Source organism: Microtus ochrogaster, chromosome 18 (genome assembly GCF_000317375.1).
Source record: "Microtus ochrogaster isolate Prairie Vole_2 chromosome 18, MicOch1.0, whole genome shotgun sequence".
NCBI classification, from domain to species: domain Eukaryota; kingdom Metazoa; phylum Chordata; class Mammalia; order Rodentia; family Cricetidae; genus Microtus; species Microtus ochrogaster.
Window position 1 is genome coordinate 11,181,748 of NC_022020.1, and position 14,669 is coordinate 11,196,416.

The following is a 14,669-nucleotide window of genomic DNA, read 5'->3' on the forward strand; positions in this document are numbered from 1 at the left end:
GAGGAGAGGAGAGGAGAGGAGAGGAGAGGAGAGGAGAGGGGGTGTGGAAGATCATGTTTTGTTCAACTTTACTCTCTGTATTCCTGTACTATTCTTACAGAAAACACTGGTAAGACGTCTACGGGCACAGTGCACGTTGAAGTGCCCAGTTTCAGTGAAAATTGTCCCTCGGTTGTCCTGGAGAAGAACGAGATCTGTAGCAGTGCCTCGCCGTCTGTGCTCGTCTCGGTGAGAACCCTGGAGAGGGGCAGATACACTGGCCCCTACACAATGTCCCTGGAGGAGCAGCCTCTGAAACTGCCAGTCATGTGGAACATCAGAATGATGAACGGTGAGCGAGCAAACTTGCCTCTGTGGGCCGAAGCTGCGGCTGCTGTGTATTTCCAGAGGAACATGAACCCCCTTGACGGAGGTCCTTTCTGTGAAAAATTGAAAGCATTGCTTTGAAACTAAGACATGAGCCTGGTCTCTTCTGAGGAGAAGAGAAATTGGATGAGCTGAGCATCATTTACTGTTTTCTGGGTTTGTTAGTATCGTTGTTTGAGACAGGGTCTCTCTGTGCGGTCTAGCCTGGGATGGAGCTTGCCCTGTAAGAGGTAACCTTGAGTACAGTGGACTGACAGCTGCAAACTCACTAGCCAATGAAAAACAAGGAATCACTTCCTCCTAAAACGTATCTTGTTTATCATATATTTTCTGAGTTTTTCAAAAGTCCCTTTCTGGACTGCACAGTGACCATTAAGCCACTGCTAGTCCTCTGCAAACATACTTTCCCTCTCAGGTTTCTGTGCAAATCTTGCTTCCTCTCATGGATGTGCTCCATGGTATCCTGCAGTCGTACATCAGTCATGGCCAGAGACACCAAAGAAATCTTGCTCTCTCACTCTCGGCGTTCTGATCTTATTTAGAGGAATAGCTCCAAACTGTATGTGCCATTGGTCTCTATAGGCGTTTGCCAGATAGACGCACACACAGTCAGCAAACAGACAGCTGGGAATGTAGCTCATGCCTAGCATTCAAAGGGTCCTAGGGTCAAGTATTGGGGTGACAGCATGGGGGTGACTGAATTGAGTTAGGTTGGTCAAAGCAAACGATGTAGCCATGGCACAATGTCAAGGGCACTGTGGATTCCAGAATGATTCAAACAATGTAACACTGCCAGGTTTCCTACTTAGAAAGAGGTGACAAAGAAATGGAGAACCAAAACTAGGTGGTGCTCAGTTGTCTAACAGGCAATGGGCCCCACCACTAGGAACCCTATCACCCAGACCCTTAGCTCTGGGGATAAGCAAAAGAAGCAGATAAGAGAGCACCCCCAAAGCCAAAAGTAGATTTCAATGAGTCAGACATGGGATCAGAGTTTGAAAGCGTGCATGAGGTCATGTGCCTATAAGTATTGGTGCAGATATACGCAAGAGTGGGTAAGCTCAGGATATAAACATGACAACAATGTTCAGTGGAAAAAAAATAATAATACAGGGCTGGGTCCTTGTGGAGGGGAATCACGGGCCTGTTGGGCTATGGGAGAGAATGACAAGAAGAAATCACGAGGGGTTCAAATTTTTGGCTTCTCTCCATTGGATGAAAAACTGTCTTGGGCCACAGAGGGATGTCTAACCCACAACCTTGAACCTATAAGAGCCTGGAAATATATGTTTATTTTCACAACACTGTTTCATGACACAACACTTTGAAGCTCTCTTCTAAAGACTTCAAGTACTGAGCAATCAGTCTATAAAAACAAACAAAAAAATCAATCTCTTGTGTTTTAATTAGCTTTTACAATTTTGTGTTCAACTGTATCTACAGCTATTTTGGGCCACATGTGGCCTACATGATTGGACACTCCTGGTGGACAGACTGACCCCGCCAAACCCCTTCACCACTCAGCGCTGCTCCAACAATGCCAGTCTGGCTGTTTGTGACCATGATTCCAAGACAGTTCTGGCACCATTATCACACGCAGGAGGCTTTAAGAGCAAGTGCTGCCTGGTCTCACTGCTGCTTTTGACTTTTTTGTAGATACCTCCGCACTTCTACGAGCCCAGCAGCAGGTGCCCCCAGGAGTGTACAGCGTCCCAGTCGTCGTGAAGGACAATGAGGGCGGGCAGTGTGACACACCAGAGATCCTGACCCTGACAGTGTGTCAGTGTGATGACCGGAACATGTGTCGAGCCCCTAACCCGAGCAGAGAGCCTATGAGACACAGAGAGTCATCCTGGCGGCTGGGGCCCGCTGCCATCGGCTTGATCCTGCTGGGACTCCTGATGTTGCTGTGTGAGTAAACTAAAAGGCCCGTCAGAGTCTGCGGCAAGGGCCTCATTTGGAAGAGTCACTGTGCTCATCTGTGCAATGTGAGAAGCATCATTCTAATCACTTAGATGGTAAAGCTGAAGGAAATCGCTAGAAAAAAATCTCAAATGTGTTTAGCTTGTCACTTAACAGCAATTTAAATACAGCAAGGCAAGTCATATATGCAAACATTTCCAAAAAAGACAGGGCAGGGGAGATGGCTCAGTCAATACTGTTTGCCTCGCAAGCATAAGGAACCTGAGTTCAATCCCGCACCCCCCTAAAAAGTCAAGTGCCGCAATGGATGCTTGTAATTCCAGCCGTACCAAGATGGAAGGAAGAGACACACCAATTTCTAGAACTCACCAGCCAGCTAGCCTAGCCTACTTAGCAAAGCGCAAGCCATTGAGAAGCCCTGTCCCAAACAAAAGGGGAAGACACCCACGGGATGATATTCAGGTGGTGCTCTGGCCTCCGTGAGTACACTAGTATGGTGTGTGCTCACAAGCACATTCCACACACACAGAGGGTAGCGGACAAGAGTGAGGGGAAAATTATAAAGATGCTCTGTTGACAGTCCAAACCATGCCTTTATTCATACGCATGGGCTTTCTAAGATACATCTCCGACCCACATACTAGTCTCATGACTACAGTTCTAAAACAAAAGAATGCTGGTCACATAACCTCAGAGAGGTCATCTAGGATCCACGTTAGCAGAACTTGAGCCCTGAGAATTCATTATTTAATCCAGCAAGTCCTCAAAACAGAGGTTACCCCTTATCTCATGTGCACCCTTTAAAATATTCACCCCTGGGCTAAGGTGGCTCGGTAGTTAGGAGTACTTTCAGAGGGCCCGGGTTCAATTCCTAGCACTCATTTGGTGGCTCACAACCACCCATAACTCCAAGAGACATATGCAGTGCACACTCATACATATAAAATAAACCTTTAAAAAACACGTTAATGTTCATACATAATAGGAGACATTTAGGGAAACTACATGTCTTACTGTCTTTTAATGTGCATTTTAGCTTATTCAATAGATAGATTTCTAGAAATTTTCATTTTAACCAAAAGTTCATTAATCAAATGATGCTGTAAATGCAAGAGTCCTCTACTTAAAGAAACTTTGAAAGGAGTCGGATAAGATATCCTCAATAAACTCACAATAATTCCTTAGTTTATTACTGCATCATAAAATGTTAATGGAAAAAGGTTTTCATGTTATATATGTATATTCTACTTCAACTGTCTTTAGAAATATGGTTTATGGGGTGGAGAGATTGCTCAGTGGTCTTGAACACATAGCTCTTAGAAGAGCTGAATTCAGTTCCCAGAACATACAGTGGATGGCTCACAACTCCCTGTAGATCCAATTCCAGTGGACCCAGCATCCTCTTCTGGCCCTCAGAGACATGTGCACTAACATGTACATACCTACACACAGATGCACATGTGTGCACATAATTAAAAATAAAATATTTTAATGATAAATACAACTCATATAAGCATTATATTAAAATTCAATATGCTGTATGAATTACATCCCATCTATTTATAACTTGACCTAGTTTTATACTAATATATGACTGATATAATTTGCATAATTATGTAGTTCATTCTAGCAATACTAGCAGGTCTTCCTAGTATCCATTACTGTCTTTTCCCTCTCTCGGACAACCATGATGAAAGCACCATTTGCTTTCCCTTTGAACTGATGGCTTAGATCATACAACTTGGGATCACAGAACTGAAAAGCCATGCATCCAAAGTTCAGACCCTAGAAGTCTGATTCGGAGACGGAGTTTGCTAACCTTTCAGGGGACCGCTTCTAAGTGGACAGTTCCAGCATTAGGGTTCATACGGCCTTGACCTTGCAGAAATGGAGTTGAGACAGGGACAACAGAGCTAGAGAGTGATCAACAGCTAAGAGCCCTGGCTGCTCTTCCAGAGGACCTGGATTTGGATTGCAGCACCCACATGGCAGCCAGCAAGTGCCTGTAATTCCCGTTCTAGGGAATCTGACACTTCTTCCAGCCTCTGCATGCACCAAGCAGGCACACAGTCCATAGACAAAGATGCAGGCCAAACACCCATACGTATGAAAAAATGTTTTCAAATGAACATGTCTTACCCATTAGCAGAAAGAATGGCATGGTGGCTGGAAGACGCTCCACGCTAAGGACTTTCGGTTCACAATTAAAAGTGCACTGATGGGGACCGGGGAGACGACTCTGAGGTTAAAAGCACAGGCTCTGCCAGAACCTGGATTCCAGGTCACACTTACAGTCCACACACACACAGCGCATTACACACGGTGCACTGACAGCCATTGATTAAAATGTCTTTAGCCGTTGTTGCACTTTGCTGCTCAATTGCTCTTTAGTAAAGATCAGATTCTGAAGTATTATCAAAATCTTGGTTATGGGGTATCCTAGTTTTGTGTGTATTTGCCAGACAACATGTGCAGCCAAGTACAACAAATAGTAATGACAACAACAGCAGCAGCAAGGAATAATAATAATAAGTATTATGGAAAGGAATTACAAAACTGAACAAACCCTCCAAAAAATGGCCTGGCCTCCTACAGATCATGATCACTGGAAAATTACTGCATTTAACTTACCAAATTGCATTCTGTAGACACTAATTTTGCTTTCAGTAAATATACTCCTTTAATGTTTGAATTATTGTATTGCCTTTGTAACACTTTTGACAATTGCCATGTCAAATAGTTTCCGATGGATTCAACCGTTCTCCTGTTATCCTTGTCCTTGCCCAGTGGCCCCGCTTCTGCTGCTGGCCTGTGACTGTGGGTCAGGTCCCATCGGAGGAGGAGCCGCAACAGGTGGCTTTATCCCTGTGCCTGATGGTTCAGAAGGAACAATCCATCAGTGGGGAATCGAAGGAGCCCAGCCTGAAGACAAGGTGAGGATCCAGTCTGTAAGACAGTTACTGTGGCCGTGCAGTGGGAAACAGTTTATGTTAAAGTAGGAAAGGGGAATAGAGAGAGCTCAAGGGACATCTTAATCCTAAGTGGAGAGATGAGACTGTCATGGATGGGGACTTTTAGGACTCCAGCTCTACAGAAGTTCTGTCCTAAAAAGGGCCACACTCCTAGAAGAATTTTAATGTTATCACTTACAAGGGGGTCACACTTCATCTATATTGCACTGAAACATGTGTTTGTCTTATAATTTGTAGGAAATCACAAATATTTGTGTGCCTCCTATCACAACCAATGGTGCAGATTTTATGGAAAGTTCTGGTGAGTAGGCATCAAATTTGTTTATTTATTTGTACTGGGATTTGAGCTCAGGGCTTCATGCATGCTAAGCAAGTGTACACACTGAGCTACAGCCCATCGTTTTTTATGTTTTCTCTTTTGAGATAGGCTCTCACTAATTTGCCCAGGCAGACCTTGAACTTTAAATCCCCCTACCTCAACCCCTTGAGTAGCTGGAATTTATTTTTAAAATGTAACTTTGAAAGTAAGGGCAGGTTAGAGGAGAACTAGCCAAAATTAAGAAATAACCAATAATTGAACATTCGTGTACATAACAAGCGATATCACCACTGAGATTAGAAGCTGGTTTTACAGTTCTTTGTGGCTGAGCCAATTCCACTGCACTGGTCTGCCCTCCATGAGTTAATTCACTCGCTGATGCTGTTTGGAAAAATGTAAAGACTTTTTTTTTTCATTTTCCAAATTTTAATGAATTGAAGCAACTATACCTCTCAATCAACTAGTTACTAACTTTAAAATGTTTTTAATTTATTATTTTATTTTGTTTAGAGATATTTCACCTGCATGTATGTCTATGCACCATGTGCATGCCTGTTGCCCACAGGGTTCAGAAGTGGGTATAGGATCCCTTGGAAACAGGGTTAAAAATGGCTGTGAGCCACTATGTGGGTACCAGGAATAGAATCTGTCTTTTGGAAGAGCAGCCAAGCCCTTAACCTCTGAGCCATCTCTCCAACCACTAATCAATAACTTTTAATTAGGAACTATTTTACAGTATTAAAAAACTGTAAATGAAAATTCAAGCAATAGCTGTGCCTACCACCAACTCTGTCTATTGCTAGTTCAGGTCGGATTATGTTTGCCCGTCAAGTCCTATGTGTGCACATCTGTGTCTCATGTGTGAGCGTTCATGCCTCGTGTGTGTGTTATGTGTGTGTGTGTGTGTGTGTGTGTGTGTGTACACTGTGTGCACATCTGCAATTCTGTCCCTCTTCCTGACATAACAGCATCAACTGTGTTCCTGATTTGTGTTCAGTTCCTAGTTCTCTGCAATCACCATGGGGCATGAAGCCTAAAGCTGGCATTTAAGTAAATCTCTTATTTCTTTGGGTTTACTGAGTAACAATTTCAATCATGCTGTCTCATTACCAGAAGTACTCTGTAAACTAGCGTGCGATAAGATATGACACTCACAGGAATTTTATTCTTAATTCTATAGTTAGCAAAAATCTACACAAATTGTTTCCAGTTATGTGACAGCCTTTAACAGCTTCTCAAATACTCAATTGCTTCTCCCATCATGATTATATAGCAAAAGCTAAACTCAGAATTGTGTATAAAATATAGCTCATGATGAACTTGAGAATTGGTCAGGTGGTTTAGGGTACTGTTTGGTACTCCAAAGGACTGAGGTTCAATTCCCAGTACCCACACTGGGTGGTTAATAAACACCTGTGAATTCCAGTCACAGGGGATCTGATAGCCTGTTACGATTTCTGTGGGTACCCATCTATACACATGGGCCCACATTCACACATGCACAAATAAAAAATAAAAATAAATTCAAATAATCTATGAAAGCATACATGAACGAAATAGGAAACACACCATAACACTTTAAATTTCCCATTACCATCTGTCACTTTGCAAGGCCACGTCATGGAGACTCTCTTCCTTTCCCGTACTGAAATCACACGGCTGCTTCACTGCAATGTCATTGTACCTGAGAACACATGCGCTCGGGAGCTTTCCACGCTGATCACTGCCGACTGTCCTTTCACGTTGTTTCTGGCTGTTGCCACTGACAACCCAATTCCCCTGTACCCCCCTCTAACTGACTGACATGGTCTTGTGGCTTTTCCTCCTGCCCACGCCCCTTCAGAGTTACTCTCACAGAAACCTTCTGCAATGCTATCCCCAGCCACACCACCATACTTTCCTCACATTGCGGCTTTATATGGCAACTGTCTGTCAAAGATGAGAGAACTTTAAGGCTTGGAAAGAGCTCAGTCAGCCAAGTGCTTGCTGTACGAGCATGAGTCCCTGAATTCATGAAAAAGCTAAGCATTGTGGCCATGTTGGGGTGATAGGGGAGCAGATCCCGGGGCTCACTGATAGAGAGTCTAGCTGAATCTACAAGTTCCAGACCAGGGAGAGACCCTGGCTCAAAAGAGATGATGGTGCCCGAGGGTCAACACCCAAGATTGACTTCTGACAAGTCTGACGTGTGCACACATACCACATGGGCATGAGCACAGCCCTGAGCTTGCACACGAACATACACATACATATGCACACATGGGAGCTTTTACAAAGTCACAGCATGAACTAGACAGCCCTGAGCGTGCACACGAACATACACATACATATGCACACGTGGGAGCTTTTACAAAGTCACAGCATGAACTATCAGAGAACTCTCTCTCTCTCTTCTGCCTTTAGAAGTCTGCACAAACACATATGCTGGAGGGACAGTGGTGGAAGGCGCTTCGGGAATGGAAATGACTACCAAAGTGGGAGCCGCTACTGGAGCAGGAGCTGCGGGGACACTTGGCCCCTGTTCCCTGGGTCACTCAGGAACGATGAGAACGAGGCATTCCACCGGAGGGACCTTGAAGGACTACGTTGTTGCGCCAGTGAACATGACTTTCCTAGGTTCCTACTTTAATCAGGTAACTGCATAGCAAACTGTCAGGCTGGGTTATCTCATTTATATAGGAAATCTGGCTACTTGATTGTATACATTAGTTTTGAGATACATTCTACACTTCTTTCAATGTAAGGAAAGAAAAGCTTCCTCTTGTCAAAATAAATCAGGTAATTTTGGTGGCTGTCAGATTTGAGCCACTAGTTCAAATTCACAAACCAAGCCAGCAAAGACAAAGCTAATGCAAAGTCCCCATGGGGTGAAAACTGTCTCCGTGAACATTGAGAAAGCTGCCTGTCCCCAAGACAAAAATCGAGCAGCCCTAGTGATAGACTCCAGGCAGGATATACAGTTGCTATGGAGACTGAAATCAAGAACTAACACATAAGCCTAGGCTAGCCTCTTTGATGGGCTGTCAGCCATATTGCCAATTCCCCAAACAAAAATGTAAATTAAAGAGTATTCCCTGAAACCAGACTCAGGAAGACTCATATCCTGCTTTCTCTAGTGTGGACCTAGGTTTACTTTTATCTATGACATGAAAGCAGGAGGACTTCTTGGAAGGGAAAGAATAGGAGAGAGGAGGGAAACATGCGGCAGTAACAGGAAGAAAAGCCATCTCATGCTTTCTCTTGTTGAGAAAATCTGTATTTAACTATATATGCATATATAGCACATGGACGCCAAGGACAGACTATTGGGGAAAAGGAAAATGGCTAGCAGGAGAGAGGGGAGAGCAAGAAAGGACAAGCAGGGATCCAAATATGATCAAAGATCAAGGATCTATATTTATGAGAAGGTCATAAACCTATTATATTGACCATTAACTAAAAACATACTAACAATAAAAATAAATAAATGAAAACATTTTAACTACCCAAAGGAAAAAATAACCAAATTTAAAATATGAAGAACATTTTCATCACTAGTGGGGATTTCCTAATGCGGGGATTCACTCTCCAGCCTTGGGCTTTATGGATAAATTCGATGGTCTTTGTGAGGCCCTTCTCTCCTCTCTCCATCTTTAGAAATCATTTGCCTATGCCGAGGAAGAGGATGAGCGGGAAGTGAATGACTGTTTGCTGATCTATGATGATGAAGACGAGGATGGCGCCCCCTGTTCACCTGCCCTCAGCTCCTGCAGCTTCATTCCCGATGACCTAGATGACAGCTTCTTGGAGTCCCTTGGCCCCAAATTTAAAAAGCTTGCAGAGATATGTCTCGGTATTGATGACGAAGCCAAGCAGGCAAAGCCTGGCCCTAAAGACAGTGGTTCTGGGGCAGGCATCTGTGCTCGCTCTGCGGAAGTCCCTCAGTCAGGTGCTAACAGGTACCAAACTTTGCCTGGCAGTCTGGAAATCCCTCAGTCACGTTCTCAAAGGTACCAGACTTCGCCTGGCAGTCTGGAAGTCCCTCAATTAGTTTCTAACAGGTACCAAACTTTGCCTGGCAGTCTGGAGGTCGCTCAGTCAGGTGCTCAAAGGCCCCAGACTTTTCCTGGCAATCTGGAGGTCGCTCAGTCAGGTGCTCAAAGGCCCCAGACTTTTCCTGGCAGTCTGGAGGTCGCTCAGTCAGGTGCTCAAAGGCACCAGACTTTGCCTGGCAGTCAGGATGCTTCTGTTTTGTTCACTTCTGGGTCTGTCCACCCTGCCATTGCCATTCCTGACCCTCTACAGCTTGGTAACTACTTGCTCACAGAAACCCACACAACTTCAGGTTCCCTCGTGCAGCCCACCACTGCCACCTCTGACTCACATCTCACCCAGAATGTCACCGTAACAGAAAGAGTGATTTGCCCCCTTCCTAGTATCTCCAGTAGCATAGTGGCTCCCACAGAGCTGCGGGGCTCCTACAGTATGCTCTATACAAAAGAAACCTGTTCCCATCTATGACCTAAGCAAACTGGAAAAATATACTAGCCAAATTTGGATATTTGTACACAAATATCTTTTTAAAATCTAGCAAAGCTTGTGGTATTGGACTAATTTGGCTCCTACTGGATAACCTCTGATCATGATCATGATTTACATATTCTTATTCATATACAACAGCTAGGTATGTTAAGGAATATTTCTAATTCTCTGATTTTTTTCAAGCACAAGTAAACCTGTATATTTTCAAAAATAATCTTAAAATATTATGTAGGGAGTGTTCCTAAGCATCTTTACAGTTCTGTAATATCAACATCAAAGGAAGATGTTGTAGCCCTACGGAGTGTGGGTTAGTAAGTTGGCTTCCTTCTTGGAGTTCAGGTTCCTGTCTCTGTCACCTTTCTGGCATCATTAGTAAGGATATGAGAGTATTATTAATAACAGGGGGAATCTGAGGGGCATGATAAAGCTTTCAGGGCAGCTTGGGACAAGGGTAATAGAAACAGCTCAGGGGTTTCCTCTTCTTGGTGTGAGAACTCAAAGTCTGTCTTTTGCTCAAGCCCAGGGCTGTGGGTGAACATGCTTAAATTACTGCATCTATATTCAATGTGTATTCACAATAAGACAGTTTTAAAATACAAGTAGCATAGAAGATGTAAGAAAGTTTAGTATATGTAAATAATATTTTGTAAGTATTTTAAGCTAGTCCAAGAAAGCGCAACTTCCTACAGAAAACACGAGCTCCCTCACAGATACTTCTCCAAAACTAAGCCTGTGCCAATCTTAAAAAAAAAAAAGAAAAAAACGTGTTAGTGTAAGTGCCAATGAGTAGGACTGGCTCACAGATGCACATGAGGTGTGGTGTGCAAATAACGTCGAGCAAGGGCTTGTAGGAGGAGAAAGTGTGGTTTTTCCTTGAAGCCAAAGGGACGGTGGACTGAAATAGCAGGCAGTGAGATAAGTAAACGTGTATCACTTTAGGAGAAAGTGAAACCATTTTCAAGTGAAACAGAATTGGACAGCTGTAGCGATTAATGCTGAGTGTGAGGATGTTGTGTGAGCGAACATGGAGCCGTGGTTCTCAGCCTTCCTGCAGCTACAACCCTTTCATACAGTTGGGCTGACCCTAAACCGTGGAATTATTTTGACTGCTACTTTATAACTGTCCCTTTGCTACTGTAACGGGTCGTAATGTGAACACTGATATGCAGGATATCTGATATGTGACCCCTGTGAAAGGGTCAGTCAACATCCCCAAAAGGGATCATGCCATGGGTTGAGAACCTCTGGTCCAGAACGTATTTCCTGAGAGTTGCTCTAACAGTAATACAGTTCTTCCAGATGTGTCTGGTTATTCATGAACCCAACCTTCAGTCCACATAGAACACCCTACCTCACCTGCTTCTCGGCATTATTGTCTTCGCCGAATCTTTCCAAGGCCGTTGTCCAGCTCAGTTATTTCAAATTGCATAAAAAGCAGGTCTTTTAATTTTCCTCTTCGGGTTTTTATTTTTGTTGTTGGTGTTGGTTTTTGTTGATTGGTTCATTTTATTTTGTTTTGTTTTGTTTGAGACAGGATCTTGCTGTAGCTAAGGCTGTCCTGAAACTTGTTATGTAGTCATGCTAGCCTTGAACTTGTGAACCTTCTGAGTGCTGATCATGTTGGCATGAACCTCCGCATATATCAGATTATTTTCACGATGAAAGCTTTGAAATGGTTTCCAGACTCTGAATATTAATTAGTTATGTTTTAACCCTAAAAGTAAATACAGTCTAATGATATTGAGGGTGAAGCAAACACCCAAATGTCACTGTCTCTAGTACCTTTACCTTTTGCTAGCATTGTGGTTCCCAGGAATGTATGCATTAGGACAAACAGGTTGAGAAGCTTAAGCAGCCCACATTTCCAAGACTTTCAGCTTGCCTGTACCAAGTGCGATGAGCCCAGCATGTAGAGAAGCCCAGCATGTGGAGCAGCCCGCCCCTCACTTCTGATCCAGAGCGCTGACGCTGGTCTGTGCCTCTGCTTTTTCAGGACTGCTAGACTAACACTCAGAACAGTCCTTACTCAATGTGCAGAGGTAGACTCGGGTTTCTCAGAACACTGTAGCTTTAGCTCTTAAACTTATCAAATGGGATTTGGAGCCTGGCCTGGTAGCACATGCCGATAACTCTGCACTTGGGAATGGAAGCGGTAAGATCAAAAGTTCAAAGTCAGCCGGGCGATGGTGGAGCACGCCTTTAATCCCAGCACTCGGGAGGCAGAGGCAGGAGGATCTCTGTGAGTTCGAGACCAGCCTGGTCTACAGAGCTAGTTCCAGGACAGGCTCCAAAGCCACAGAGAAACCCTGTCTCGAAAAAAACCAAAAAAAAAAAAAAAAAGTTCAAAGTCATCCTCAGCTACATAATGAGCCTGGCTACATGAGACCTTGTCTCAAACAAAAGGTTAGAAAGATAGCCTCAAAAATGGATAATTGACTGCATTATTAAAATGCAGAGGAAACCAGGTCACTGTGGTAAAGTTTATGTAGATGAAAATCTAAATGTGTTTTTTGGTTTGAAACTGTATTGCTCTTTGGAACAGCCTAGGAGTTCTCTCCGTTTATAACAATGTATCTGTATTTTTTATTAAAAATAAAAATTGTTTTAAGTAGAAAATGTAAGTCTCCTTTGACTTCATATACTACACATTGTAAGCAGTACGCAATAAAAGGCATAGCAGGGCTGGTAGCATGGCTGAGTGGGTGAAGTGCTTGCACTCAATCCTGACAACATGAGTTTGATCCCTGGGACCTACATGGTGGAAGGAGAGAGTCACTCCCAAAAGTTTTCTCTGGTCTCTACATGCACACCATGGCTCATGCATGCCCCCCCACAACAAACAAACAAGTAAAGCAGGCAATGTAACACTGTTACAATAAAACTCTCAACAAAGCTTAATCACTCTGTGAAAGAAAGAGTTTTCCATAACGGTTATTAAGAAATGTGTTGCAAACATGTATATGAATCTTTTAACGGTATTTAGCATTTTGTTCCTTAATAATATCTCTTCCTCATTCTCCCAGACAAGGAGGAAGTATCTGAGGATTCAGAATTGCCTTAGGAGGATGCAATACTCACTCAAGGAGTTCAAAGCAGAAAGCTCTTAGAACCTGGTTGCTTTTAAACATACACATTGTGTCTGGACGATAGGAGTAACCTCACAAGCAAAAGCCCACCCTTCTATGATGACTTAGAGACGCTGGAGTAAAGAAGGGACAGTGTTCACATACTGTGACAGACTCTGTACCACGACACTGTGAAGAGCCATCTGCACTCATGGTGGCTTGTCACTAAATACATGTCTCACTGTTGCGTGTCCTTTGAAGAGGTGCCAAGACACGGGATCTTGCTTCTGACGGGCCCTTCCCCCTTAAACCTGGTCAGCCTTAAATAAAAATAATGTAGAGAAAAAACTAGGTAAAAATGGTCGCTAGATGAAGAATCTTAAAGAATGATGAATGACTTGCCCTGAACATTCTGAATCAAGGCCAGAAAAGTGAAAGTCATTTAGGTAAATTACAAAAATATTACTAGATTCTATTCATAGAAAATTCAAGAAATAAAAATGGCAAAACTGCATATGAGGAGATGGCTCAGTTGATAAAGTGCTTGTTACACTTTATCCCTGAAAACACTCAACCTCTAAAACCCACATAGTAATCCCAGCCAGCGGGGAGCTCAATCTGGCAGATATCCCAGGGCTTACTGGCCAACCAGCCCGACCTCACCAGTGAGCTCCAGGCCAATGCACAACCCTGTCTCAAACAGCATGGATGCCCCTGAGAAATGACATCTGAGTTTGACTTCTGGCCTCCATACACATCACACATGCGTGCGCGCGTGCGCGCGCGCACACACACACACACACACACACACACCTGTGCATGTAACCCTTAACATCACTACACACACACACACCTGTGCATGTAACCCTTAACATCAACACACACACACATACACACACCTGTGCATGTAACCCTTGACATCACCATACACACACACCCCTGTGCATGTAACCCTTGACATCACATACACACACACACACACACCAAACAAAACAAGGCAAAATTGGTTTAATTTTGTGACCTCAAAGTCACAGTGTGACAGGTACGTATGCAACTGACATCAACAATTAGGAAACAAATACAAGCAGACTCCTTATTGGTGGCTGGTCTGTTTTTTTTCACATCCTCTGCCCAGTCTACAAAGAGAAATTCTGAATCAGCAATGACATGGCTTAGCATTTATTCAGTAATGCAGTCTGGAATGGTTTTAAAGAAGAGGAGCAACTGTTCAATAAAGAAAAGTAACCATCTTTTCAGTTCTGGGTGCCAGAATCCACAGATTTACCCCCCCAATTCAAGGTTCCCAATGCCTTGCTTGGTTAACAGTGAGCTGAGATTTGTCCACTGGTGCGGGAGAATTGTCTGTATTCTGTCAATCATGTTTTAAATAAACACTGATTGGCCAGGCAGGAAATACAGGTGGGAAAACCAGACAGAAAGTAGAAATGATGTAATGAGAACAGGAGAATTCTGGGAAAGAGGAAGTTGATTTCTCCCACTCCT

At 43.5% G+C, this 14,669-nt stretch overlaps 1 protein-coding gene across 1 annotated transcript in view; it reads left to right on the forward strand.

The window, feature by feature from the left end:
• Dsg3 (desmoglein 3) overlaps positions 1-10,080 on the forward strand; it is a 31,064-nt gene extending 20,984 nt beyond the window's left edge. The window contains 7 exon segments of the mRNA XM_026783566.1: positions 101-331; positions 2,023-2,277; positions 5,077-5,222; positions 5,499-5,562; positions 7,984-8,213; positions 9,217-9,495; positions 9,751-10,080. Coding sequence (XP_026639367.1) covers positions 101-331; positions 2,023-2,277; positions 5,077-5,222; positions 5,499-5,562; positions 7,984-8,213; positions 9,217-9,495; positions 9,751-10,080 — 1,535 coding nt within the window.
• The last annotated feature ends 4,589 nt before the right edge of the window (positions 10,081-14,669 follow it).